The sequence below is a fragment of the Mustela erminea genome, chromosome 3 (genome assembly GCF_009829155.1).
Source record: "Mustela erminea isolate mMusErm1 chromosome 3, mMusErm1.Pri, whole genome shotgun sequence".
In the NCBI taxonomy this organism is placed as follows: Eukaryota; Metazoa; Chordata; class Mammalia; order Carnivora; family Mustelidae; genus Mustela; species Mustela erminea.
The window spans coordinates 71,078,994-71,105,065 of record NC_045616.1 but is presented as its reverse complement, the minus strand read 5'-3'; the positions used below and the strand labels follow the sequence as shown (position 1 = coordinate 71,105,065).

Below are 26,072 nucleotides of genomic sequence, written 5' to 3'. Positions count from 1 at the left end.
CTTGAGAAGTGACTAGTTTTAGATGAGGTCATGAGGGTGGTGCCCTAAGATGGGATTAGTGCCCTTATAAGTAGAGGAGGAGAGATCCGAGCTTGCTTACTCTCTCTGTGCCCCAGGAACACAGTGAGAAGGCAGCCCTCTATAAGCCAAGAAGAGGGCCCTCACCAGGAACTGAAATCTGCCAACAACTTAATCTTGGACTTTGCAGCCTCCAGAACTGTGAGAAATACATAACTGTTATTTAAGCCACTTAGTCTGTGGTATTTTGTTACCACAGCCCAAGCTGATAAAGTACACTTGCAGCTTCGGTAAATCCCTAAATTCAAGTAAGTCATATCTTTTAGATGTTGGAAATTATCGAAAACAAAGATGCACCTAAATTTCAGTTCTTTAAAAAGTGTTTGTCAGGTCCTGGGATACAGAAACAAAACAAAACAAAACACAGAAAGGCACAGACCCTGTCCTTAAGGAACTCGTATAGTAGAAGGAGAGGTGGAAGTTAATAAAGATGAGCTGAGTGATATATTTGGGTGGTAATTGAGTACTTTATTAATTTATTTACAACATTTTGCTGTCTTTTTTATTTTTTATGTGGCATGTATTATGCATTACTTTCTCTTTCCTGGTGAATAATTTGTGAAGGAAGAATATTGCTATTATTTAAGGATCAAGAAGCTGAAGTGTTCACAGTGCAGAAGACATTTTGATTCCCTCTACGGTGCTTCTTGCCTCTCTGTGCACATGCCCCATCCTAGGAACGGACTGTTGAAAGACTGCCTGCTTCTCGTCAGGCAGCTTTTATAGGTCCAGGGCAGGACTTGTTCAGTTGCTTGTAACATGAACCCAATCGCTATGGTCTGAGCATCTGTGTGCCCCCTAAGTTCATATGTGGAAATTGTAACCCGCCGTACTCCCCACCCTCAAAGAGGATGGTCTTAGGAGGTGAGGCCTTTAGGTGGTGCTTAGGTCATGAGGGTGCAACTCTCGTAAATGGGATTAGTGTTGTTATAAAAGCTTCCTTGCCCCATCTACCATGTGAGGATACGGCGAGAAGGCTCCAGTTATGAACCAGAAAGACAGGCCTCACCAGAAACTGAACACGCTAAGACCTCGATCTCGAGCTTTCAGTCTCCAGAACTGTGAGAAGTAAATTTCTTGTTTATAAACCATCCATTCTGTAGCATGTTTTTATCAAAGCCTGAACATACTAAGGTCCCAATGGAAAGGAAAATGCCTGGGTCACAGACAAACAATGGGAAAAACCAAGGCATGGATTCCTTAACTGGCTAGCTTCGAGGCAAAGCACAGTAGCTGTTGACGGAAGAGGTAGAAAAAAACATACCAACTGTATAATATTGGGACAATATTGTTTGTTTTGGATGAAAAAGGTGCCCCTGTAGTTTCCTTCTCTAGAATAGCTCATGACAAGTTTATTTTCTCTCCAACCTGAAAATCTTCAAGATATTTAAAGATAGGTATAAAGACTAAGAACTCACCTCCAAGCCAAATATTCTCTGGTTAAAGACCTCATTCTTTAATATTAAGTCCTCTCCTATGGTGATTTATATGTTCATTCTCTGGTTTGTCTCTGTCTATTCCTCTCTTGTCCCTAGCACAGTCTCCAATACAGGTCTCCCCCACTCCCTGAAAGTGGTGTTCCTATGAAACCCTTCATGAACCAAAATGACATAAAATGAAGGAATCATTGCCATTAATTTACATGGAAAAGTTTTTGAGTGTTCCCAGACCCCAAAAATAATCCCTCTTAGGCTTTTCAGATACCTCCAGACACATCTTGCTAACGAGTGCACAAAATAAATGGAGATAAAGCGCAGATACTCACAGACTCAAGTTCAGAGCAATGCGGCTTGATACAGAGGCACTGAGTGCCATTCCCAGGGAGAAATTTGGGGGCACCACTCTCACTGCCTGGAAGCCTCTGTGAAGGCTTGCTGCAAAACAAAAGCTGAGTGTGATTTTGGCTTTTCACCTTTTTTTTTTTTTTTTGGTAAAAGCAAAAAAAAATCCTCTTCGGATTTCTTTCAGTTAGTGAAAACAGGTACTAATGCAGGTCTTCTGTAAGAGTGAAGTGGCATAAGGCAAACTTTTGAACAATGGGGCTCTCTGTACCACATAATGAGAGGAGTGTTGAGAAGTACTGCATCCCTGGAAAGGAAACATCTAGGCCTCCTCCCCCCACCAGTATTTGTCTAATACAGATATGAATTTGGGAAAGATCTTTTCTCAAGATATTTTTAAAAATATTTTAAAATATTTTTTAAAAATGTATTTATCTGACAGAGAGAGAGAGAGAGAGAGAGGGAGCACAAGCAGGGGGAACAGAGGGAGAAGCAGGCTCTCCCTTAAGCTAGGAAACTGACATGGGCCTCCATCCCAGAACTCTGGGATCATGACTTGAGCTGAAGGCAAACGTTTAACTGACTGAGGCATCCAGATGCCTCCATAAATATTTTGAAGTACATGTCCACTGTCTGTAATTACCATATGTAAGAGAAGTCTCCAAAAATATCGCCTTTTTTGTACCATGAACACCCTCCTAGATGCTAGGAGTATATAGATATATTCAGAAAACAGACTACCTGGGGCGCCTGGGTGGCTCAGTGGGTTAAGCCGCTGCCTTCGGCTCGGGTCATGATCTCAGGGTCCTGGGATCGAGTCCCGCATCGGGCTCTCTGCTCAGCAGGGAGCCTGCTTCCCTCTCTCTCTCTCTACCTGCCTCTCCATCTACTTGTGATCTCTCTCTGTCAAATAAATAAATAAAATCTTTAAAAAAAAAAAAAAAAGAAAGAAAGAAAACAGACTACCTAAAAGAGATGGAGGTTCCTAGGTGTCACTTGCTAAACACCAGAGCATCTGATTGTCTTGAAGATTAGAAAGACCTACCTCACACTCTTCCCCTCCTTTTTTGAACTAGAGTATAGAGTCCTACATATGTCTTAGTTCATGTAATTCGAGAACCACTTATTGAGTGGCTGTTAACAGCGAGATGCTGTATCAGCTACATTTCAACATTTTCTTTAAGTGATGGTTTGAAAAGCTACTGGTTTACTGCCTGGGCACTGTCCCCACTGCTTGAGGAAAAAAGTCTAAATGCCTTTTTTTGACCTGCAAGTCTCCTTGAGTTTCTTGGGGTTATGAGAATTGTAAATAGTAGAAATGAACTCAGAGAGGGAAAGGAGGGAGGAGGGAAGGGAGGGAAGAGAGAGAGAGAGAAAGAAAGGAAAGGAGGGAGGGAAAAGAGACAAACTCAATCTAATGTAAGTTAAAAAACGAAGGTGTGTTATAAGGATTCAGAAGCATCTCACAGAATAGCAGGAAGGAGGTGCGTCTCACAGGAGACTAGAATCAAACCCTGGGGCACTTCAAGAACTAAGGCAACTTGGGCCCTTGGGCCCTAATGGGCTCACATCTCTGGCTGTCTCTGTGGGTCTGCTTTGTCTCCTTAGATCAGCCTTCTCTGTGGCTCCATGCACATGAGAGAAGATGTCTGCCCCACAGGGCACAAGTTTACATGTCCCTCTGGTCCAGCCACACCCAGAGACTAGCTGCATCCTTGAATCCCAAATCCACATTCCTTGGGAGTCCCACTGGTGCATCCGGACCAAGGTCCCACCTGATCAGCTCCAGCCAAGGCAGGCAGGCCACATGACCCAGATATCTCACATGATAGATGAGGAGGCTCAAGAAGAGGAGCCGCGCAGACACCCTGAAAGACATCAAATCTATTCCTTCACAATCTAACTTCAAGTCATAATTTCCGTGTGTCTTTTGTTTTCATACATTCACTGTGATCATCTCAAACTGTTCATCAGGTGTGGCTTCTCACTTTTCAGTCCTGGCTTCTCCGTTCCCTCCTTAAAAAACGGAGAGAATAGTGCTGAATCTCAGGATTTGTCAAAGGATCTTCTGTAGGACTGATTCTTGGGAGCAGGTTTAGGAGATACTCTAAGATTTGCCAGGATCTTCAGCACCTTTGCTTGAAGGAGAGCCAGTGCTGGATTCTCGCAGACACGCTCCAGGGAGCAAGGACATACCTGGAGCATCACTGGTCACTAGTTGACAATCATCCCCCAGGAGTGATGATCCAACCACAGGAATATCCAAAGAGCAGCACATATACGCCCCAAGAACTGAGGGGAAGTGGCAGGCCAAGCCCTACATGTGCCTGAGATGCTGATATAGGACCAACTTGAGATTTACCAGAAGCAAGGCAACAGCCCTGGGGCACCAACAACCTCAAGACCTTGCACTTCATGGGATGTCATTTGACACCAACATGTGAAGGTATGTATGAGCTCCACTTTATCTAAGTAAACCATAGCCAGTGATATCAGAGAAGTGCTAGAGGGAGAGGTAGGAAAAACCTCTTCTGACCCCTCATCTAGTACATTTTCTGCCACAGGGTCATTTGTGCCCTCTGGCTGACCTATGCTTTAAGACTTGTTTTAAAGACAGGGCCGTATGGGCTTGCAAGGGGACAGCAGCTAGGTTACTGAGGCATAGGGCATGGAGTACAATGCTGTTTTAGTATTCCAAGGAACAGATGTAAACAAGTGTGATCAGGCCATGGCAACACCATCCAAAGTCCATCTCCCTGGAGGCCTGGACCCATCAACAACAATCCTGTCATCTTGGACAGCTGGTCCACCACACTCAAATGCCAAACCTCTACCGACTGGTAATTTCTGGCTTGTACTTTGTTTTCTTTGGTGAATCGGTTTTTAAATTTGGTATTTAAAAAACAAGTATCTTCTTCTTTGGCTAAACTAGTTGGCTTTCATTTCATTCTTTTTCAGGACAATTAAGTGTTTTGATTGTTCTCTTGCTGATAATCATCTTTGCGCAGCCTGGCTGAGCTGGATGGAAGCAGCATTGCCTGTGGGCACCCACAGGGTTTCTAGAGCCATATGCTCATTTTCAGAGATGAAGCTGAGCTGAGCCAGCCACATGTGGAGTCGGTTATTTGCCAACTGTGTTATCTCGTGCCTCAGATGGCGATCTGATCACTAGGGGCAAGTCTTCCCTGTTTTGCACCTGTGGAGGGCCGCACATCAGGGACAGCAGAGATGTCTGGTGACTGTCTGTTTCTCTGCAGCACAGGACACTGACCTGGGCTGCACTCATTCTTGCTCTGCTGTTCTCCTGCCCCTTTTGGGGAAGGTCTCCATTTCACATCGCCAATTGCTGGTCAACTTGGAATCAAAGCCAAAGCCATGTTGGGCCTTTTTTGGATGTTTGGTAGGAGACACTTGTATCAGAAGAGTCCTGTGAAGGGGGCCAGAGGTCTGAAAAATGCCTTCTTTGGCTAGAAGGCAGGAAACCTAACTCTGGGACTATTTGTACCGTATGACCACAGAAAAGCTGACTCATGTCTTCATAACTCAACTTCTCCTCCTCAAAAATGGGGATGAATCTATCCCTCAAGCTTCCTGAAGCCACTAAGCAGCGTTGGGAGCTGTGTTCAAAAGTACCTGGGGGGCACCTGGGTGGCTCAGTGGGTTAAGGCCTCTACCTTCGGCTCAGGTCATGATACCAGGGTCCTAGGATTGAGCCCCGCTTCGGGCTCTCAGCTCAGTGGGGAACCTGCTTCCTCCTTTCTCTCTTTCTGCCTGCCTCTCTGCCTATTTGTGACCTGTATGTCAAATAAATAAATAAAAATCTTAAAACAAAACAAAACAAAAAAAACCCTCCCTGCTCATAAATAGGCATGAGTATTCATTTTGTTACTACTTCGCAACTTCTGGCAGAATCCCATTCCTCTTCTCTTGGACTGAGTGTTTGAACTACTCAGAGAGCCAGTTTGTCCCTCCCTCCGAATAGACTGCCCACTCATCAAATAATATTTATTGACCAGTCTTATGCACAGGGCATACCACTGGCAGAGTAGACTGCAAACCCTCCGAGCACTTGGTGTTTCTAACTCTGTGTTCAGTACAGCAAGTAGAAATTAGCAATCAAGAATAAGTTGAGATTATCATCTTGGGCTATTTTCTGTCTGGCAAGTATGTGCACCCAGGCTTCTGCCACAGGCCTTCTTAGCAAAAAATCCTCTCTCCTTCCCTTTGTCTGCTCCACAGCCCGAGGGACAGCAGCCTGTACTTTGTGGGCGGCAGCAGCTCTCCTAACTGTACCTATTTTGGGCAGACACTGAGGGAAGAGATGAGAATTCCTATAGAGTTACATCGAGAAAGCAGGGATCTGCCCCAGATTTAGCAACTTACACATCTCAAGTAGAAAAAGAAAAATTCTGAATTTTGAAGTAGAAAAGAAAACCAAGAACAGTGGAGGATGTACCTATATGAGTTAAGGAAGAAAGTTGAGGGATTGGGTTATGGTGATTAACGTTCCCCCATCTGTTTGAAGCAATGGTTTTTCCTCTTGATGCTCTGGCAAGAGCTCCAGGATTTCCCCATGAGCTCATAAGGATGGGCTTTTTTCATTACTCTAGATAAATTTGGAGGCGGCAAGATTTCACAATGCAATCTCAGAATAGTCACCCTCACTCAGCTAGAACCTGGCTTACAAGATTGGGAAGCCAAACATGTGGCAGAAGAGAACATTCTATCTAAAGCAACATTTTCAGGAAGCATTTCCCCTTATTGGGGAAGGGAGGGAAAGGGTTACGGAGACACGAAAATGAAGGGAAAGAGAATCACTCCATTGCTACTCAGAATATGTGCTAACAAGTCAACATTTCGTTGTTTTTAGTGGGATATGTCCTTCCAGTGCACACAAATGAACATCCAGAATGGAAGTCATCCATATAGTGTCTGTTCTGGACAAGACAATCTCATGGCAAAAGGAAAAAAGAAAGAGCTAACCACCAAAAACCAGGATATGAAGTGTATCACATATGTTCAAATTCCATTTCCTAAATACAGTGAGTCATATGACCAAGCCCAAAGTCAATGCACAGGGAGCAAAGTGTTTCATAGCAGGGACCACTTTAAGTCACATGGCAAAGGGCAATATGGGGAAACTGGGGAGCAGCTGGGAACAACAATACATTCTGCCACAGCCCTGTATCATAAGCCACTTATCTAGCTAGTGTAGTCTTATCCTGTAGGCTCAGGATCTTTTCCCAATATCTGCACAGTGCTTCAGAAGATGGCAAGTCCTTTCTTTTTTTTTTAAAATTGTAGTTCGAAATATGTAACATAAAATTTACAACTTAACCAGTTTTATGCACACATTTCAGTAGCATAAGCATCACCATCATCCATCTCCAGAACTTTTCCATTCTCTCCAACTGAAACTCTGTGCCCGTTAAAATTAACTTCTTACTCCTTCTCCCCCAAGTCCCTGGCAACCATCCTTCCACTTTCTGTCTCTATGAATTGACTACTCTCAGTACCTCATATGAGTAGAATCATACAGTACTTGCTTGACTAGCTTATTTCACTTAGCCTAACGTCGTCAAGTTTTATCCATGTTGTAGCGTATGTCAGAATTCTCTTCCTTTTTAAGGCCAAATAATATTCCATTGTAAGATAAGCCGCATTTTGTTTATTTATCTGTTAATAGACAGGTTGCTCTCACCTTTTGACTATTGTGAATAATGCTGCTATGAACACAGGTGTAACAAATATCCCTTGGAGTCTGTGTTTTCTTTTTTTCCTTCTTTTTTTTTTTTGTAAGGATTTTTTTTTTTTTAACAGAACTTTATTCTTAAATCTACAATGGGATTTAAGACAACACTTCATTCCAGCTCTAGGTGGCAACAGATGCTATGACAGGAAATCCAGATGTTTAAACAGGAATGGAATTAAGGATCACCATTGCCTCAGGCACAAGGAATGGCTTCTTTTTGCCAGATTTCTTAATTCCACCTGTGGTCAGAAGGCCTTCCCTATGGACTTCCACCTTTTAGAGTTGCTTTTGCTCCTCCTTCTGTTTCTGCTTGAATGCCGTATCTTCCTCGTCCATCTCCTGGGCCTCTTTCTTGGGTTGTATCAGAAGCTTTTTGCCACTTTCGCAGCTGGAGTGATGCCTGCCTCCCCTTCCCCAGACCCTGCCACCGGAAGCCTTGGAGTCTCTTTCAGTTTTTGGAGGTATATACTCAATTGTGGAATTCTTGACACATAAGATAAGTCTACATTGACTTTCTGAGCAAAGGCCATCCAGTTTTTCATGGATGGCCACCTTTGTCATCCCTACAGTTGCAGTAGGCAGGGACTTCTGCTCTTGGATTTCTCTGTTTTCCCCAGAACCACCTATTCAGTCCCTCAGCCTTCTTCTTCTGATGAGTACTGAGTATTTCAGGGTTTGGCTGACTCACTCTCTTTTCTACATACCACTGACGACAGGTGGAGGCAAAGTTAGAAGCTGTATCAACCTGTGGGCTGAACCAGACTTTTCTTCAGGTATTATTCTTCAGTATTGATGGCAGAAAATTATCCTGCCTCTCTAGTTTGCTGCTGGTAAGTTTTTTTGTTTCTTTGTTTGTTTTTTATTCTTTTCTGTTCTTGTTTGTTTTATTTTGTTAGGCAAGAGGGGAAGAGAGCTTCTATCTTATTGCTTCATTCTGTCATCTTATCCTAGAAAACGGTTCCTTCAATTTTTGCTTAAAATTGTAATTTACCTTCTATAGCATTTCTGGGGTGTGACCTGGCTAAAATATTGTTTTAAACTTATTTGTAGGCAATCACATTTTTCATAGATTGTCAACATAGTAAAAAAGTTCATTTTAATTACACTAACAACTCTCACTAGGAGCTGTTACAATTTCCTTTCTATGGCAAAGCCAGTTCTGTGTGTTTGAATACCTTTGCTTTCATGAATAATTCAAGAAGGCAGTTAATAAAGATGAGTAATTGTTCATATGCAACTGGGGGTAAAATGATGGGAGATTATTCACGCTTTTCTCAACAGAACTATATCATTTGGCCAGGCTTCTTCAGGCTCCCTTGCAATGCAAGAAGACTTTGAGGGTTATTTACACAAATCTCTGCTCTAAACCTGGATGGAACTAAATAAAGCATTTCTTAGACTGTTAGATATATGCTCAACAGGTTCTGCAGACCTCAGCAAGGGAAGCTTTAAATGATTAGTTCCCAAATATCGGGCTTCACACTCAGGCATGCTAACCCCAGATGAGGCCTTCAGAGACCTAGTAGAGTCCCTTAGTCCTACCAAAAGCTGATCTGCCTTTGCAGCAGAGGCAGCTTCCAGTAGACACACAAAAATACTGCGGATTAGGGCGCCTGGGTGGCTCAATCGGTTAAGCATCTGCCTTCGACTTGTGTCATGATCTGTTGGTCCTGGGATCAAGTCCCACATCAGGCTCCCTGCTTCACGGGAAGCCTGCTTCTCTCTCTGCCTCTGCCTGCCTCTCAATCTCTCTCTGTCTCTCATGAATAAATAAAATCTTAAAAAAAAAAATACTGCAGATTGTGTCTGCCTCCTTGGTTGCTAGTGTATGGAGTGTGGCTCAGTTCTGGCTGCTGCGTCAGAAGGGAAAATTTTGGGTAGTCACTGAACACTCTTCTTCCTTGAAACTGACATATCAGCAGAAATGGCCCCTCCTCTTCCCTAGCTGCTGGCTCTTCTGTGTGTGCTGGAAATGCTGTCATTGTCTTACAGATAAAGGGAGCCATGGACACTTAGAGACAGGCGAAGTGGAAAGGTAAGAGAGGAGCCCCTAGTCCTCCAGGACCTTGTAGCAGAGTGGACTTCACTCTGGAACTGTCTTGCCCTTAGTGTTTAAATCACTTGTTTAGTAATTACAAGTTTTATTTGAAAATATGTTAAATACAAAAATAAGGACAATGTAGGGACATCTACTAAAGTGAAGTGGAATGTATTCACTTTTTTTGTAGTTAAAATGTACCTTCTTTTAGAAAGGTACCTTTTATGGTAATAACAACTGATAGATTTCTTTTCTTTTTTTTTTTTCCCCAAAATATCCTTACTTGGCAAAGTAAGATGTTAGCAATTCTACATCAGTCTCCAAAGTAGTTTTGAAATTTTACTGGTCCATGAAATCTGGAAGTCTGGGAACCACTGCACTCACTTGAGAAAAACTCATTCTTGGACTAGGACTCAGAATTGGTTTTTAGCCCAATTGCTTTCCTTTCTGGCTACTCTTTACATACAGGACTTATGAGTCCAACTCTTGGACTTATGAGTCCAAGCCCCTCACTTGGCTTCCTGCTTAGAAAGAAGACAAAGGAAAGAAAAAGGTAGTTCACTAAGCTTTAATTTTTTTGACTGTGACATCGCTACACTATTGCGCGCGCTCTCTCTCTCTCTCTCTCTCCCTCTCCATACACCCTCCTGCACACCGTCTCCCCACATACACCAACACATGCATGCACAGAAACACACACACACACACACACACACTTTCTATGGGGATGAGCGCTTTTCTCACCTGTATTCATCATTTGTTAGAATTTGCTCTATTTGTTGTATTGCTCTCTTTCTCCACTATCCCATTTAAAAAAATCAAGTGCTGGAAAGCTATGTGCTAATATCACTACACTTCCCTACAAAAATAACTTTTAATTGCACATTTGATTCCACAGTTGAGACTGGTTACAGTTAATTACTAATGGTTACAGCTGGAAATTTTGCAATGGCGTTGGAGACTGAAGGGGAAGTTTGAGAGAAGTTTCGTCAACCAGGGTAGCTTTTGATGTGCTGATAGTAAAAAAAAAAAAAAAAAAAAAAGTATATATATATGGCTGAAATCATTTGCAGCAACAAGGCCGTTACACCAAGGAATGCGTCTGATGCAACTAAGGCTCAAAGCAGCCATGGTCAGAGTGGCCAAAGGAGGATTTGTTTTCTCCATGAGTTACTTGTTTTTGTAACAGTCTTCTGGGAGCAACAAGCAAAGACCTGGATGTTCCTTTTCCCAAATGCAATTTGCAACAGAGAAGCAGTACAGGCACTGGTGGTAGAAGAGTTGTTTTCTATAAATTCTGGTCTTCTGCAGGTCTGCTAGGCTCAACTTGCCAGAAAAGGAATCTCTCAGCGTTTCCCAGCACTGCCTGCCCCCTCCACCCGTTTCTCCCTCTAGAAAATCAATAATGATGGGATGACAAGATAAGGGACAGAATGCACCTATAATCCTGCCTGGAATAGAGCCCATAATAGGTGCATGTGACGTGGTGTACCCAAGTATGATTACTTTCCCCAAGTTTGATGACAGTATTGAGCAAATTTAATTTGATGATGAAAATATAAATATCTTATTATAGTTCTTAGTCATTTTTTTTAAAGAGTCTTTATCTTCTAGAGATAGATTCCAAAGTATTTAAAGATGAAATGACGTGATGTCTGCTAAAAGAAGCCACAGTAGAGAAGAGTAGATGGAAACAAGATTGGACATGTTGATCACTGTGGAAACTGAGTGAAGGAGGCATCGTTTAAACTATTCTCTCTACTTTTGCATAGGTTTGAAATTTTCCAACATAAATAAGAAACAAACAAAAGTTGGCAATTTCTTGCCTAAAGTAAAGAACATTAAATTACATTATTTTCAGCAGCATAAGAAACACTTCTCACCCCTCCGCATCCTCTGCTCTTATAGAGGACATTGTATGGAATAAATACATTATCACTCATTCTTTTCTTCATTAGAACTCCCTGAAAGGACCTTAACTCTCTGTTTTATAAGGATTTTTCTCCTAGTCAATTATCAGCAATTAAATTATTATGAAGTTGACAAAAAAAGATCAATCTGGTTAAACTATTTGGGGTGAAAATGTAAACTTGTTTAAAGTGAAGTCTTCTTGATTCATAGTGACAATGGACTCCCACAGTGTCCCTGACCATGGCTGTCATTGTTAATATTCAGAAACAAGAATTTCTGGCCACCCAAGAAGGCCTTTTAAAGTTGTTTAGGGAGAGAAGATATGAATTTAAAATGATTTGGTTCTGGGGAGGGGGGTTAAAAATTGTGGATTTTAAGGCATGTTCCAGCAAAAAGATTGGGAAGGTTTTTTGATTTGTGTCTTGATATATATGAATAGTTGATTTGTAAAAACAACTCACAGTGAAAAAATCACACTTAAAAGTTAAACAGCTATCCTCTTCCAAAGCCATTCTCTCAGAATTCCTTAAGATGGTAGTCTCCCCATATGTTTTAGGTATCTGTTTACACATCATTAGCAATTTCTTTGAAAACCATAGGAGGAAAACAGGCCAAGGAGGAAGACCCTGGAAACTGGATTGTTAGCCCAACACAGCCAGTTAATCTTGCAATTATCATTTCGCAGGTTTGTCTGGCAATTATCATTTAAGCAAATGGGAAATGCTTCAAGCTACACAAATGGAACACACGTAGATTTGTGTAAGTCAGGGCACATCTGTATGGATGCTGACTCAGTGATGAAGAGGCATATTTCCAAGTCTTGCACACTCAGCCATAGCTTCATTAATGTTGCTGACAGACCTTGGTTAATTAGCCCTGTGGAAGGACAGTTTTTGTTTTGTTTGGTTTGGTTTGGTTTTTTCTCCAGAGACTCCAGGAAGGAGAATTCTCTAAGGCTAGCTGTTTGCTAACTTCAGGGTCTGAGAAGTGGTTTGGCTTCCTGGATGGAAGGGTTACTCATTCCAGGGAGGTCAGAGATCTTTCTTCTCCCTAACAGATAACATGCCATTTAGGTGGTCCAGTTTTCCAGCTAATTTTAGAATTTGCAGTAGTAAAACGTTTAGTGAAGTGTACATTTTAAGTCGGATTATAAAGCACTTTTGTATACAAACAAGTGAAATCTTTTAAAATAGTCACTCAAAGTGTATTTGGAGCTCCTTTTGTGGTATCACCTGGGGTCAATTTGTAAGGCACAGTAGGTATTTGTTGCCAAAATGATTATATGTAGATTACTCACCAGATCTGGTTTTCAGCTTTTGCAAAATGCAAATGGATTCTACCCTGGGAGATTTAACAATTTAAAAGCTGTCTTGAATGATGATTTTACTCTCAAGGTGAGTACAGGGTAATCTCCAGTAATTATTCTGAGGGAGAAAATTCTCATCTGGAGTGTTAAATTCTAATGCATTGATTTTAAAAAGTCAGGGTCACCAGCCTGCCTCCGTTGAAAGAGCTTACAGCTCTTGATCCGGGGATCATGAGTTCTAGATCAGGTTAGGTGTAGAGATTACTTAAAAATGAAAAAATAAATAAACTTAAAGAAAAGCCAGACATGAGAGATGGTTGGTGCATGTAGTTTCTCCAGTTGAGATCAGATGGGGGTTGAAATAAAAGTGTGTCTCCCACTATTTCCCTCCAGCAAGTCTGTCACATTGGTGGGAAGTTGGACCCTAAGCATAGTAGGTAATAACATCTTCCTAGCCCAGCCTACATTCAGAAAATCTTCAAAACTAAATGTGGCTCTAAGTTATTATCTTGTTTTAAAAGTTCAATATATACTTTCTCTTTTTAATCTCAAAATATTTAATTTCTCAACTTTGCTTTTTTTTTTTTGTTCTCAAGTTTTAAACAATGAATCATATTATTTCTTATTGCAATTAGGTTGGCTGAAATATCTTCTAGTTTCGCTACCCACTTTAATTCAAACTCATATTTTAGCCACTTTTGTAGGTGTCTTTCAGTAAGTCAGATAATATTCTTTTATATAGTTATTATCTAGATACCTAGGACAATTTCCCAGATACATTTTTTTGAAGTTGAGTTGTCCTCCTTGGTTTTTATATTTAGATACACAGTACCAGGTGATTTTTATATTTACAAAACTATACCCCCTCTAAAACAGGAACTTAATGTCTAATCATTTACATCAGATTCATTTGAATCATTAAAAACAAAATACCCAAATTGTTGATGGGGGAGAGAACAGTAAGTGTTGTGATTGTCTTTCGACCACACAAACATTTCTTAGTGTACTGAAGCTTTAGTTTTCCTTCTCCTCAGGAGGTGGGGCAGAGGGGCAGAGGCACATGAGGTCCATCTCACCAGGCTGATTCAGGCCAGTGCAGCTGCTGGCCTGGGCACAAGCGTGGGCGGCCACCTGTGGCTCCCAGCACAGCTGTTTGGTAGAAGGCCAGCCAAAGCCCAGTCGGTGGGGTGGAGGCAGGTGGCCAGTTGGGCGGCCAGTACATTCTGGCATGGGCTGAAAGAACACCTGGTTCCACTCTGTAGACCCACCGCAGAAGGTCAAGGAATTTGTTTGCTGGCAGCAACCTGATGGTCTAGCTCTGACTGAAACAGAGAAACCCACCTTTCTTGAAACTTACCCGAAGCCAACACAGGAATCATTCTGCTCCAGTTGTGTTGAAATAGGTCAGTGAGGCCATCTGGCATGTCTGGAAATGGTGTGGGGGGCTGTCAGACAGGAACATGCTCTGTGATTCAAAACAGGACATTTCAGGGGAGGTGAGAGCTTTCTCTTTTATTTGGCCGCTAATTGCCATTGCAGACACCATCCACCCTTGAATAACTCTGACCATCATTTTCCTCCTCTTCCCATGAACTCTAACTACATGCTTAGAAACCACTTTGGGTCCCCATGTATAATTTTATCACCAGACATAGGAACTTTCATAGGGAACATCACCACCTACAGAGACAGGAGCCCAAAGTTCACCCTTTCCTGAACCCTGAAGTCCCACCCAAGGCCTCAGGCCCATTGCTTCCCAGGAAAAAGAACCCATTTCCTTTGGTTTGGTGAGTCACTTTCTCTCCAGTAGAGGAGCATCCTTCCAAATTTCCCAGTCCCAGATGTAGACCAGGCCATGTGCCAAAGACGTAACACTTGCCTCACTGGTTCTGTGACCCTTGACAACTTACTCAACCTCTCTAAGCCTCAGTTTTGGAATTTGTAACTAGGGATTAACAGTATTGTCCTCATAGTTTTGTTGTAACCCATCCAATGAAAGGACATATGTTAAGTGCCTAGCATAGAACATGTGTACAACAGGTACTCAGCAAATATTGGTAATATAAATGAATGACCATGGTTGATGCCACTCTCTAGACACAAAGAGGCCACACCTGGTCTGGACTGGCTCTGGGCTAGAACTTCCTGCTGACATCTTTGCTTAGGATTTCAAAGGACTCATCTCACAATTATTGCCCGGGCCCATAAAGTAGCCTGCTATGCACAAAAGCCCTTGTTGGGGGCACAGATCAGGCCTTTCCAAGAATTGCACTGGCCTTGAGCTAGGAGAAACCTCTACTGTGGAGCCTTTGACCTGAGGAAGGTAGTCTGACTTCTGGGAGGCCTGTAGCTGGTGGGATAACTTGCCCCTCTGATGTGAAACATCTCTAAGGTAATGTATCCAAGCCAAGGTCCAAGAAGAGATCTCTGGATTGAATTTCACAAAACTTAAAGACTAGAGCAATGAAATCTTGACCTGTCAGGCACCATGTTCTGTGTCCTGAGGTGAATGGGAATATTCAGGCTCCCTAATACCTGAACTCTGGACATCAGGTACTATTACCCTTGTGTGACTGCACAGTGTTATTCCAGTATAGATAGATACTGCCCTGGAAATTGTCTTTCATCATCTATGCAGCTCAAGACCTTCAGTGGGCTAATAGAAATCATCAACCAAGAGACAATACAAACATAACCTTGGTTCCCCACAGAGTGGAGCCAGCCCTCAAACTACAGTTTGATTTCAGGCCTCAGATACTATCTGTGGATGAAATGAGGAACAAAAAATGCTAGAAATAACCCTCTGAGAAAAAGATGGAAGACCATTTTCCTTTCAAGTTACAGTTTGGAGTTTTCAAGTCTGAGGTACAAAGCCATTGTGAACAGCTGTTCTTTTTGAAAACATGTTAGTTTATTCCACACATTCTGATGATATGAATGTGACAGAATTCCAAACACAGCTTATCTGTCACTTTTTCATTCAGGTACTAATCTTTTCTCTTTCTTGCAACCACCTATTTAGAATTTTCCAGGCCTCCTGGACTGTGACTTTGTTTTTCCTCCCTGAATTACATTTTCCCTCTTTCTCTTAAAAGTAATGAATATTATCCTAGTCACACCAATTCACACGTTTTTGTTACAAAGATCAATACCTAACTTTCTTCCTAATTCACCTGAAAAAAAAAATGTCACCTGGCCTTTTGGAGCATAAACGCTCAAGGATGATCCTAAGTGCTCTTTGGAGAGTGGCAGAGATCTCCACAAGGGTGGATTGTCCTTGGATCAGGGCCCTAAGTAGGAAAGAACCTTTTAGATATTTCAAAGGGAGAAAACAGTTAACTGGAAGCTTAAAAACAACTGTAAACAAACAGACTCACATCTGAGGAATCTAAGCTAAGGCAAACCTTATTTCTCATTATTTCCCCCTTCCCAACCTCTAGCAGAACTACCCTTTGCAAATCCAGTGGGAAGATGATACAGCTGGTCCCACAGTCTTCTCATTCACTGAGCCTTCATAATACTCCAGCCCCTTTTGACTCCTAGAATGACCCTGAAGAAATACTCTCCAAGACTATTTAATCATCGCACCTGATTTCTTCTAGTGTATCAAGTTGAATGTGTGGATACGGAGGTAAGCAGACTGAAGCACAACCTGCCTGGGCGTTCCACATCTTCTTATGTAATTGATGAAATTGTCATTATGAACATACTCAAATAGCTAAGCATGCAGGAGGGTTACCTTCATTTTAGTTGCCGAGTTTTAAAAATTGCTGAGTTACCTTTGCATGTGACAGTATACCCCAGCTCAGCAGTGGCTGAACCATTAGTTTAGCCTGAGAGGAAATGTCTGGAGATGGAAAAATATGCCCCTCATGTTCCTATGCTCCCTATTGAATTTAAGTAGAAAGATCCTTCTACAAGTGTCAATACTTTTGTCCAGCACCTTTTCCATAATGAAATGTCTTGCAACCTCTTCTATGCTAAAGAATTTACATGGAAAGCAAAAGAAAGAGGAAGGCAAAAGAGTCATGGGTCAATCAGGTCTTCCTTTCTAGGGTTAGAATAGCTGACTAGTGGCCTCTGGGGATAGAGATCCACCAGAAATACCCAAAGCCCTTATATTTAATAGTCCTGAAATAAAAATAAATGAAATCTCTGAGGAGGGTAATAAGGATACAACAAATTCTCTCAATCCTGGATACTACCTGGATAATTTGGGTAGTGTAGTGTGGTATTCCAAAGGATAGATTCCTCCTACTGCAAGTTTAACACCAGCTTTTCAGGGAATAGACAACTTTCATCTGAATCATTCTTACAAGCTGAATTTTTATTTTTACTAAATTATCTATGTCAAAAAAAAAAATCTGTGCCTGGTGTGGAATTTCACTCCATCAAGTGTTACAATGATTTTCTCATTTTCATTACAAGCAGGAGAATGAATGTAGGACAAGTGTTAGGAAACATGGCAATAAATTAGAATATAATTTACAAAAGCAAAAAAAAAAGTAACAGTGTACCACATTAATACTGAGTATAAAATAATAAGCAACAACTAATCACAATAATACAAAGGTAATTTCATTCTGTATTATTAAGGATACCTATGTGACATTCACTCCAAAAAATTCCTAATGAAATGGACTGTTTGGGGAGTCATATGTATCTTAAGGGCTTTAATCAGTTGGGTATATTTACCTTTCCTTTTTCGGCAGGACTTTTTGCCAGTGGCAGATACTGCTCTCAGTCATGGGGTACCAGTTTCCTTGGGCCTCCCTAAGTAGTCCACATAGCACAGTACTTTGGAGGGCCTGCCATGGTGGCTCAGCCTCCACTGACAATCCTATTGCTATATTTAGGAAGAGAGCATATCACGTAGCCATGTGGTTGACTGCACAGTTAGCAGCGGTATTGTGATGTGCTGTAGAATATGATTTGTTTCCCCACTCAGGTTTAGTCCTGTTACATGCTGTGCTTGGTTCCTTCTAGCGGAGTAATCTGATGCTGCGCCTGGAAGCCCTCTGCTCCTGGCCTTGAGGCTGGTGCACACTTCTGGGGGAACACTAGCTCTCCCCTCTTCTACCGTTAGTCAAGGGAGCCCAGGGCAACGGTCCTCACAACGTTAGTTTCCAGGTGAGGTGTAGAATAGACTTAAGTCAGTAATGTAAGAAATCTTTTTGGAATACAAACATGAGCTGATATTTATGTTGGGGAAAAACAGATCCTGACAGGAAACCTATGCCTAAAATGCCACAAAAAGTACTCATCTTTTATTTACTTCACCAGGGCATATTAGCACCAAGTTAACTGCTCTTTGCAAGGGACGGAGGGAATTCAGTGCTGGGGCCACGCTGCTCATGGGCTGCCTCCCCTTCACTGAATAGATGGTGCTTTGGCTCGTCTTTTCAGGGCAGTATACAGAGGGGCCCTGGCAATTGTTGTGTATCGTCAGTAGCTTTCTCTGGCAAGCTCAGGGACATGAGCTGTGGTGTTGAGAGAGAAAGCAGGCGAGAAAATAGGGATGACCACGACTGAGTGTGCGGAACATCCCGTGCTGACTGTCCATAGCAAACCTGAAGTTTAGGTTGGTTTTTGAAGTCTGTGAGTCTCTTTTCCTTTCTGGGAAAAAAAAAAAAGCAAAAAAAAACTAACCTCTACCTTAGGTCACGGCGTAGCTTATACACCTGACATGTAGTTTGAGCACACACAGTGACGGGTTTAAGTCAAACATACTCTTTACTGCAAGTAGTATCTTTACAAAGTAGCCATTTGGTTGGAGTTTGAGGTGTTGGTGTAGCACGGTGTACACACCTGTAGGATACAAAGCACATTCATCAAGAACCTGCTGCAAGCTACAAGTGTTCAAGTACAAAATACAAATAAGTACCCTCTTTTTTTCCCTTTTCTTTTGATCCCACTGTTGAAGCTTTTGATGGCCATGACACGAAATTACTTGTGGATAGGAAAAATACGAGCTAGCTGATTTAATTTAGGATTCTGGATTTGATTCTAGAATTTGACTTGCCCAAGAAACTTGGTTTCACATTTGATTGCCATTCAGAGTATCCATAAAAAATACAAAATAGTTGGTTGAGTGACTATTAAAATTATGCTTTATGATCTTTAGGCTTCATGAGTTTTTCTTCTTTGGTTGTTATCCCTTGCCTACTTTAAAACTCACAAAAATAGCACATTTATGTGCAAGCACACTCATCTAACCCACACACTCAAAAGCGCCCGCACACACACACACTTGCTTTCATATAAATAAATGCCCTTCTGCCATATCAAAGAAGGGACATCTGGAACCCATCACAATTGTCAGCAAAAGGGTCTGCCTGGTTGTTACTGAGCCAGTCTATCTTTTGCACGGCATCATTTCAGTAAGCTCAACACGCGTGCAACAGTCCAACGGGGCAGAAGCTGTTCTGTGGCCGGTGAGGATGTCAACACAACTGAGTTGGGGTGAACCAAAGAAGAACTGAGGCATCCTGTGTGATGGCAGCAAAGGGCCTGTTTCTTCGGTCTCTACCATACCCCTGGTCTGGCTTCTGCATGAAATCGAAATGTTTTTCTCTTAAAGTTTTAATGGAAATCTCAGCTTCACTTGCACAATGGCAAGTTGGCCACAGTCTTTTAGCACAGGATTTATAGACTCGCACAGCTGCAGTAACTGATGCACTGCCTTCAGCTAATTCCTTCACTGTTGTTCGGTTTAATATAGTTTATATATGGCTCACAGCAGTGTTCAGAACAGGGGGGTTATTCCTAAGGAAATTAAGTGGAATGAAGAAAAATCATACGAAATTTCATTACTTTTGATTTATAATTGCTCCTTAAATTACAGTTAAAAGCCCATTTTAGAATTTCAGTTGTGGTGCTGTTGTAGTGAGATAAAGTATAGTAAATATTTTTAAGCTATGACTTAAGATTTCTGAATCTTCTTTTACTTCCATAGTTGACCAAGTCATAACAGCTACATTTTAAACAGTTTTAAATACAAATGGATTCAGTGTCATTGCTAAGTCCATAATAAAAATTATCTTAATGGTCCAAGGAGGTAAACAGGCTATTGGATTTACTCGAAAGAACACAGACGTTCCATAGTAAGCAAGTCTCCCTGTGTTGTTTGGATCTCTCTGATCTGGCATTCCCTCCTTAATACCGTGTCCAGCACTTTGGATCAATAAATCCCACTTCACAGAAGTTAAAATAATATTGAAATCCTGTCAGCTAGGGCTGACCAGTGGTTACGTTTTCCACAGGGTAATGCATTTGCAAGGACATCAATCCTCTTCCTCTGGGTGACTCTCTTTGATGGACGCATTTCCACGATGAAATGACAAGACGCTCTCTCTGGCTTTCGGTGGGTCAGTGTCCTTGGCAGGTCTTACAACACATCTGTCTGAAGTATGCTCGACTACAGAACTTGAACTTCAGCACCAGTGGGCAATAAGCCACTTTGTTCACATCTTTGCACTCTAACGAATGGGGGCAGAAAATGGAAAACAATTAGAGGCACATAAACAAGTGCATAAACAAGCCAATGGGACTGTGTGTTTGGTAAGGTCCCCCTTGCACCAGTCCACCTTGGCTTCCACATCCATGTGGTTTTTGTTTTTGTTTTTAAGCATACCCTGTCTGGTACAGCCTACTAGAAACATTCTTTTGATAGATTTTTAACACAATTAAAAAAAAAATGATTGCAAGGCTTTTCTCCCAGACTTTTATAACTATGGTGCATGCCCACTGTGTCTTGAAAGAATTACCATTTGTTGGGATAAGTGATCACTTTAGACAGCTTGGAAACATGAGTCATTTTTCTTACAGCGCTTTTATTGCTTCTTTCTCAAGGGTTATTTTATTCGGCAGTGCAAGGTTATCCAAAATCAAACATGAGTTGCATTGTTTGATACCAAAGTACACATGTCTCAAGAGAATCTCTGCATCTGTGAGGCGTGGGGATGGGCCTGGGTGAATGAAAAGGATTGCTGACAGTGGCCTAGATTCAGCCACTACACTAGACAAAGAGGAAAACTTTGAGGGGTTGGCCTCAAATGGCAGCAGTCTGTGGGTTATGGAAACATGTAGAAATGTCTTTTTTTAATTTGGAAGTGAGACATGGCCTTCTTTTTTCCTATGTGTATTTTCTCCTCAGTGCTAGAGTTGCCACAGTTGAGGTCTGCAGTTCTTGCAGCCAGAAGGTGAATAAATGAATCTTTCTCCATCTCCCCTTGAAGCTGCTTGCAGAAGATGGGGCGAAGGGGCCAGTGTAGAGACAGGCACACCAGTCTTTGATCCTCAGCACCCCTCTCACCACCACGTGACCCCGCTACTTCTAATAATGATGTTCTTCTCTAGTCCTCTGGTCACTTTTATCTGGGGATTTTAAAATACTTTGTAAACCTAGTAATTAAATTTCCATATGCCTCCCAGAATCAAAGTTCCACCCTCATTTTTCCAGGTGGTTAACTGAGGCATCCTGGGTAAACTGCTGAAGGTAATTAGAATCAGGCAGAACCCTGGGTGAAGTTCAATGTAACGGGACAGTTTTGTCTTTGCTGCTTGCTGGGTTATTTGCAAGTTTTTTTCCCCTGGCTTCAGAAATGCACTGAAGTTCTAAGAGATCATATACATGGTACAGAAGGCATCTATGAGAAACTTGAGGAATTATATGTGAAGGAATGGGAAAGTTTTCCATTATTATTGAGAAGTAAGGTAACAATTTTATTGATCTCACATTCCAGGCTCTTTCAGTGAAAGACTTAAGTTTTATACGGGAGCCCTCAATCTTCTGTGAATATAAACGCTGTCACCATTGAACTTCTTTACTCACAATTTGACTTACAAAGAGAGTAAAAGTTAGAAATTTGAATAGAAACTTTCCACACTAGGATTCTCAGTAAACCTAAGCTTTGGCTGAAAGAAGGCCAGAGAGACAAGAAAACTTTCTTTAAATGTTGTACTAAAAAAGAAATCAGAAGATATTTTATGAATCAAGTATGAATTTGAGGCAAAAAGATCTCCACATATTTTAATTTGAAGGTCACTTGGCATTTTTTTCTTCCTTTTCCTCTCTGTCATGACCAGTAAAAAGTAACCAAAACAGGTTTATTTTTTTTTTATTTTTTTTTTTTTATAATTTTTTTTTTTTAAGATTTTTTTTTTTTTTTTTTTTGAAAGACAGAGATCACAGGTAGGCAGAGAGAGAGGAGGAAGCAGGCTCCCCGCGGAGCAGAGAGCCCGATATGGGGCTCGATCCCAGGACCCTGGGATCATGACCTGAGCCGAAGGCAGAGGCTTTAACCCACTGAGCCACACAGGCGCCCCCAAAACAGGTTTAGACTAAGAATATTTTCATGTTGGTGGGGGGAAGTTTTATCCATGTTACCAAGAGGAATATATTGTCAAGGTAAAGCAGTTATTAAAATGATGAGAAGGGCTCCTGGGTGGTTCAGTGGGTGAAGCATCTGCCTTGATCCCAGGGGCCTGAGATCAAGTCCTGCACCAGGCTCTCTGCTCAGCAGGGTGTCTGCTTCTCCTTCACACTTTCCCTCTGTGCTTTCTCTCTCAAATAAATAAATAAAATCTTTTTTAAAAAAACATGAGAAAAGTCAACAAAGTATCATTCATCTTTAATTCTAAATCACCATCCTGGGGTGCCTGGGTGGCCCAGTAGGTTAAGCCTCTGCTTTCGGCTCAGGTCACGATTCCACGTTCCCGGGATCAAGCCCTGAGTCAGGCTCTCTGCTCATCAGGGAACCTGCTTCCCCTTCTCTCTCTGCCTGCCTTTCTGCCTACTTGTGATCTCTCTCTCTGTCAAATAAATAAATAAAATATTAAAAAAAAATCACCATCCTAATGGGGCAGGCTGCCAGCAGAGACCACCCCTCCGAGTTGGCAGTGGGGCTTGATGGGATCGCGTCAAGTACAAAATAAATTTTAGCCAAAACATAAAGATCGTTTAGTTGAGAAACAACAGAGAGAGGAGGACTGGTTGCTTTAATAGTACAAGGAAATAAAATGAGAAGCCAGGCTGCGCTGGTTTAATCCTAGTTTTCTCATTTACTGACTTTATGCCTCTGAACAAACAGCCTCTCTGTGCCGGAGTTTCCCTCTCTGTAAACAGGGATGATGACAGCTCTTACTTCCACACATAACACGTCTATCCTATGATGCCACCTGGAGCAGTGCGTATACAGTTTGTCAGCACTTGATAAATACAAGACATTGAATTACAATCGTTGCTACCACTATTAGTTATTACTTCGTACCACCTGATGACAGTAATAGATAGACTACTGCTGGCGTATTATTTAGATTACTACTGAGAAAAGGCTGTCCTATTGACATAAGTCAGTATTTTCTGGGGTTTAGTTTTATTGGGAGATTCATTACTCCATTTTTGGAAGAGTTGCTGCTAGTCTAGGAAAATACTGAGTTGAGCAAAATACAAACAAATGCATAGATTTTTCTTCTAGATTTAGACCTGGGAATCCAATTCCATGACAGATAATAACTAATGAATAAAAAATTCATAAGTTGTTCCTCCCTCCAATGACCCCACCATCCACCCATCCAGGCCATTACAAATATCCATAGCTTGAGATTCGGCTTCATGCTGGAAATGAGAGGACTCTACTCATCATGCAGAGGCCCAGAGCACAGTCCTTTGGCCACAAGCAGTGTCTAGCCTCGGGGTAGGCTGGAAGCCAGCTGCCAGGTTGTCCCTCTCTGAACTTTTCAATACCCCTCTCAAGTTTGTTGTCGACTAAGTTGATTCCAGCCAGCTTGACTGAAAGCAGGAAGTCATTTGGGTCTTGGGAGCGGGATCAAGTTTAGAGAGGCAGGCGCTCCTGAAGAACTCATGCAACCTGCCCCAGCACCATAACACAGTGGTAAGGGGTGGCAGATCTGGAGTGAGTCCTGGGGGTGAATTCTGGAGCTACTTCCTCCCCTTATTTGATTGTCCTGGGCCAAGTTCCTTTACCTCTTTGAGCCTCAGTTTCTTCATCTGTGAAGTAGAGATCTGTGACAAGACCTCCTCATAGGATGTGGTAAAGTGAGGCACACATGACATAGTGCTTACAAAGAGCATGCCCCCTGCCCCTCAACCCTCTCCCCTGGCACCTGGCACAGAGGAATCACTCAGTCCCTTAGCTCTCGTTATTACCACTAACACATCTGCCTCTGAGATCAATCTAACACAATGTACCTAGGCTCTCACGGAGGGTTACACATTAGCATGCATGAGCAAATTAACAAAATATATCAAACAGAGAGCAGGTAAATCATAATGGTATAGGGTGGAGAGAGATGGGGGAGGAGCCAGGGTTGGGAATGCCAAGATGGGGACAATAGGCTTTGATGAGACATTAAAATGGAGACCCTGGGGCTGCCTGAGGACATGCAGCTTTGATGCGCAAAGGAAGATCCCTGAGGAAGACCCCATTCCTACTTCTTGGTTTTGCCTTCTAGAGACGCCCAGACAGGGAGAATCAATCTATTTCTATGGAAATCTATTTACCAGAAAAGGTCAACCATGACTGGTCTTTTATTCTCTGCCTTTTAATGTCATAAGAGTTTGATACAGTAACGATCACATTAAAAATAACTTATTAAGTGCCTCCTATGTGCCAGGAATTGCCTGGCGATTTTACATACTTATATATCTAATCCTTTGATGTATATAAGACATCAGATTTACATAGATGGTAAAACTGAAACTCACAAACATTAGGAAAACTAGGCTGGTCACAGAGCTAGTCAGTCTAAGAGCTGGGGCTTGAACCCCTCAGTTTTGGCAGCATTCTTGGTGGCATGGAACTACAAAATGTTTTCTGCCTGTTAAGACTTCTGTATTCTTGGCAGATACCAAACGTCGTGAGTCAACCCTGGGTGGGATCATCACCAGAAAATTTGCTTTGCCACCTTAAAAAAGGGGAATTAAAAAAACAAAACAAAACAAAAAAAAACAACCTACACCCGGTAGGGGGCTCAAACTCATAACCCCAAGATTAAGAGCTGCATGTTCCACTGACTAAGTCAGTCAGGTGACTAGAGAATGAGTAGGGTTTTTTAACAGGTATTTGAAATAGCCTAAACACTTCTCTTCAGCTTTATCCTCCTCCTTCAATTGTGTAAAATGACATAAGTGAAAGGTGATTTGAGACACACCAAGAAGTTTTAAATGCCCACTATTACAGAAAGCTGAATGTAATCTTAACTATATTCGGAAAAGTTTTAAATTATACTGGGCCATTCAGCCCATCTGCCACTTTGTAGCTTACCTAGAGAGGATCGACTTGTTGAGCTCTTGAATTGGCTCATTGACATTCTGCTGATATAGTCAAGAAGGCTTAATTGTAAAACTTACTAGCCTGCTTCATTCTCAAAGCCATTAAAAATATGAAATAATGTGGGGAGACTGGGTGGCTCAGTTGTTAAGCGTCTGCCTTTGGCTCAGGTCACAATCCCAGGGTCCTGGGATCAAGTCTGACATCAGGCTCCCTGCTCAGTGGAAAGCCTGCTTCTCCCTCTCCCACTCCCTCTGCTTGTGTTCCTGTTCTCGCTGGCTCTCTCTCTGGCAAATAAATAAAATCTTAAAAAAAAAAGAAACAATGTAAGTGACAAATCACTCAATTCTATACCTGAAATTAATATTACACTTTATGTTAACTAACTGGAATTTAAATAACTTAAAAAAATAATCTTCTCACCCTTGAATTAATACATAGTACAGCTTACTATTTATGATAAAAACCATTCTGGAAAAGCTCTGCATAATTAAACCACAGTTTCTTGTTGAAATCAAAATAATAATAAATGTTCTGTTTTGGTTTCTGAATGATCTTCAGTAGGCATCGATTTCTAGATAATCTCTAAAATACTTAATAACCAAAAGCTTCTGTATACCTAAGGAAAACATAATCTGTAAATAAACTATTATACTAGGAGACCTATTAAAAGGAATCCTTTAGGGATGCCTGGGTGGCTCAGTGGGTTAAAGCCTCTGCCTTTGGCTCTGATCATGATCCCAGGGTCCTGGGATTGAGCCCCACATAGCATTGGGCTCTCCGCTCAGCAGGGAGCCTGCTTCCCCCTGCCCCCCACCCCTGGCCCGCCTCTCTGCCTACTTGTGATCTCTGTCAAATAAAGAAATAAAATCTTAAAAAAAAAAGAAAAAAAAGGAATCCTTTAGGTAGAATA

At 41.7% G+C, this 26,072-nt stretch overlaps 1 protein-coding gene across 3 annotated transcripts in view; it reads right to left on the bottom strand.

Annotated features, from left to right (window-relative positions):
* Positions 1-1,745: 1,745 nt before the first annotated feature.
* The window catches only part of ADAMTS6 (ADAM metallopeptidase with thrombospondin type 1 motif 6), a 313,953-nt gene continuing 289,626 nt past the window's right edge, over positions 1,746-26,072 (bottom strand). Inside the window, exons 25-27 of one of the 3 annotated variants that reach the window (XM_032336133.1) lie at positions 16,059-20,344; positions 14,224-14,331; positions 1,746-1,952 (exon numbers count right to left, since the gene is read on the bottom strand). In XM_032336133.1, coding sequence (XP_032192024.1) covers positions 20,235-20,344 — 110 coding nt within the window. In that variant the 3' untranslated portion in view covers positions 1,746-1,952; positions 14,224-14,331; positions 16,059-20,234. Of the gene's footprint in view, positions 1,953-13,706; positions 14,332-16,058; positions 20,345-26,072 lie in introns of those variants that run through there. The other 2 variants (XM_032336135.1, XM_032336132.1) reach the window with 2 other exon arrangements.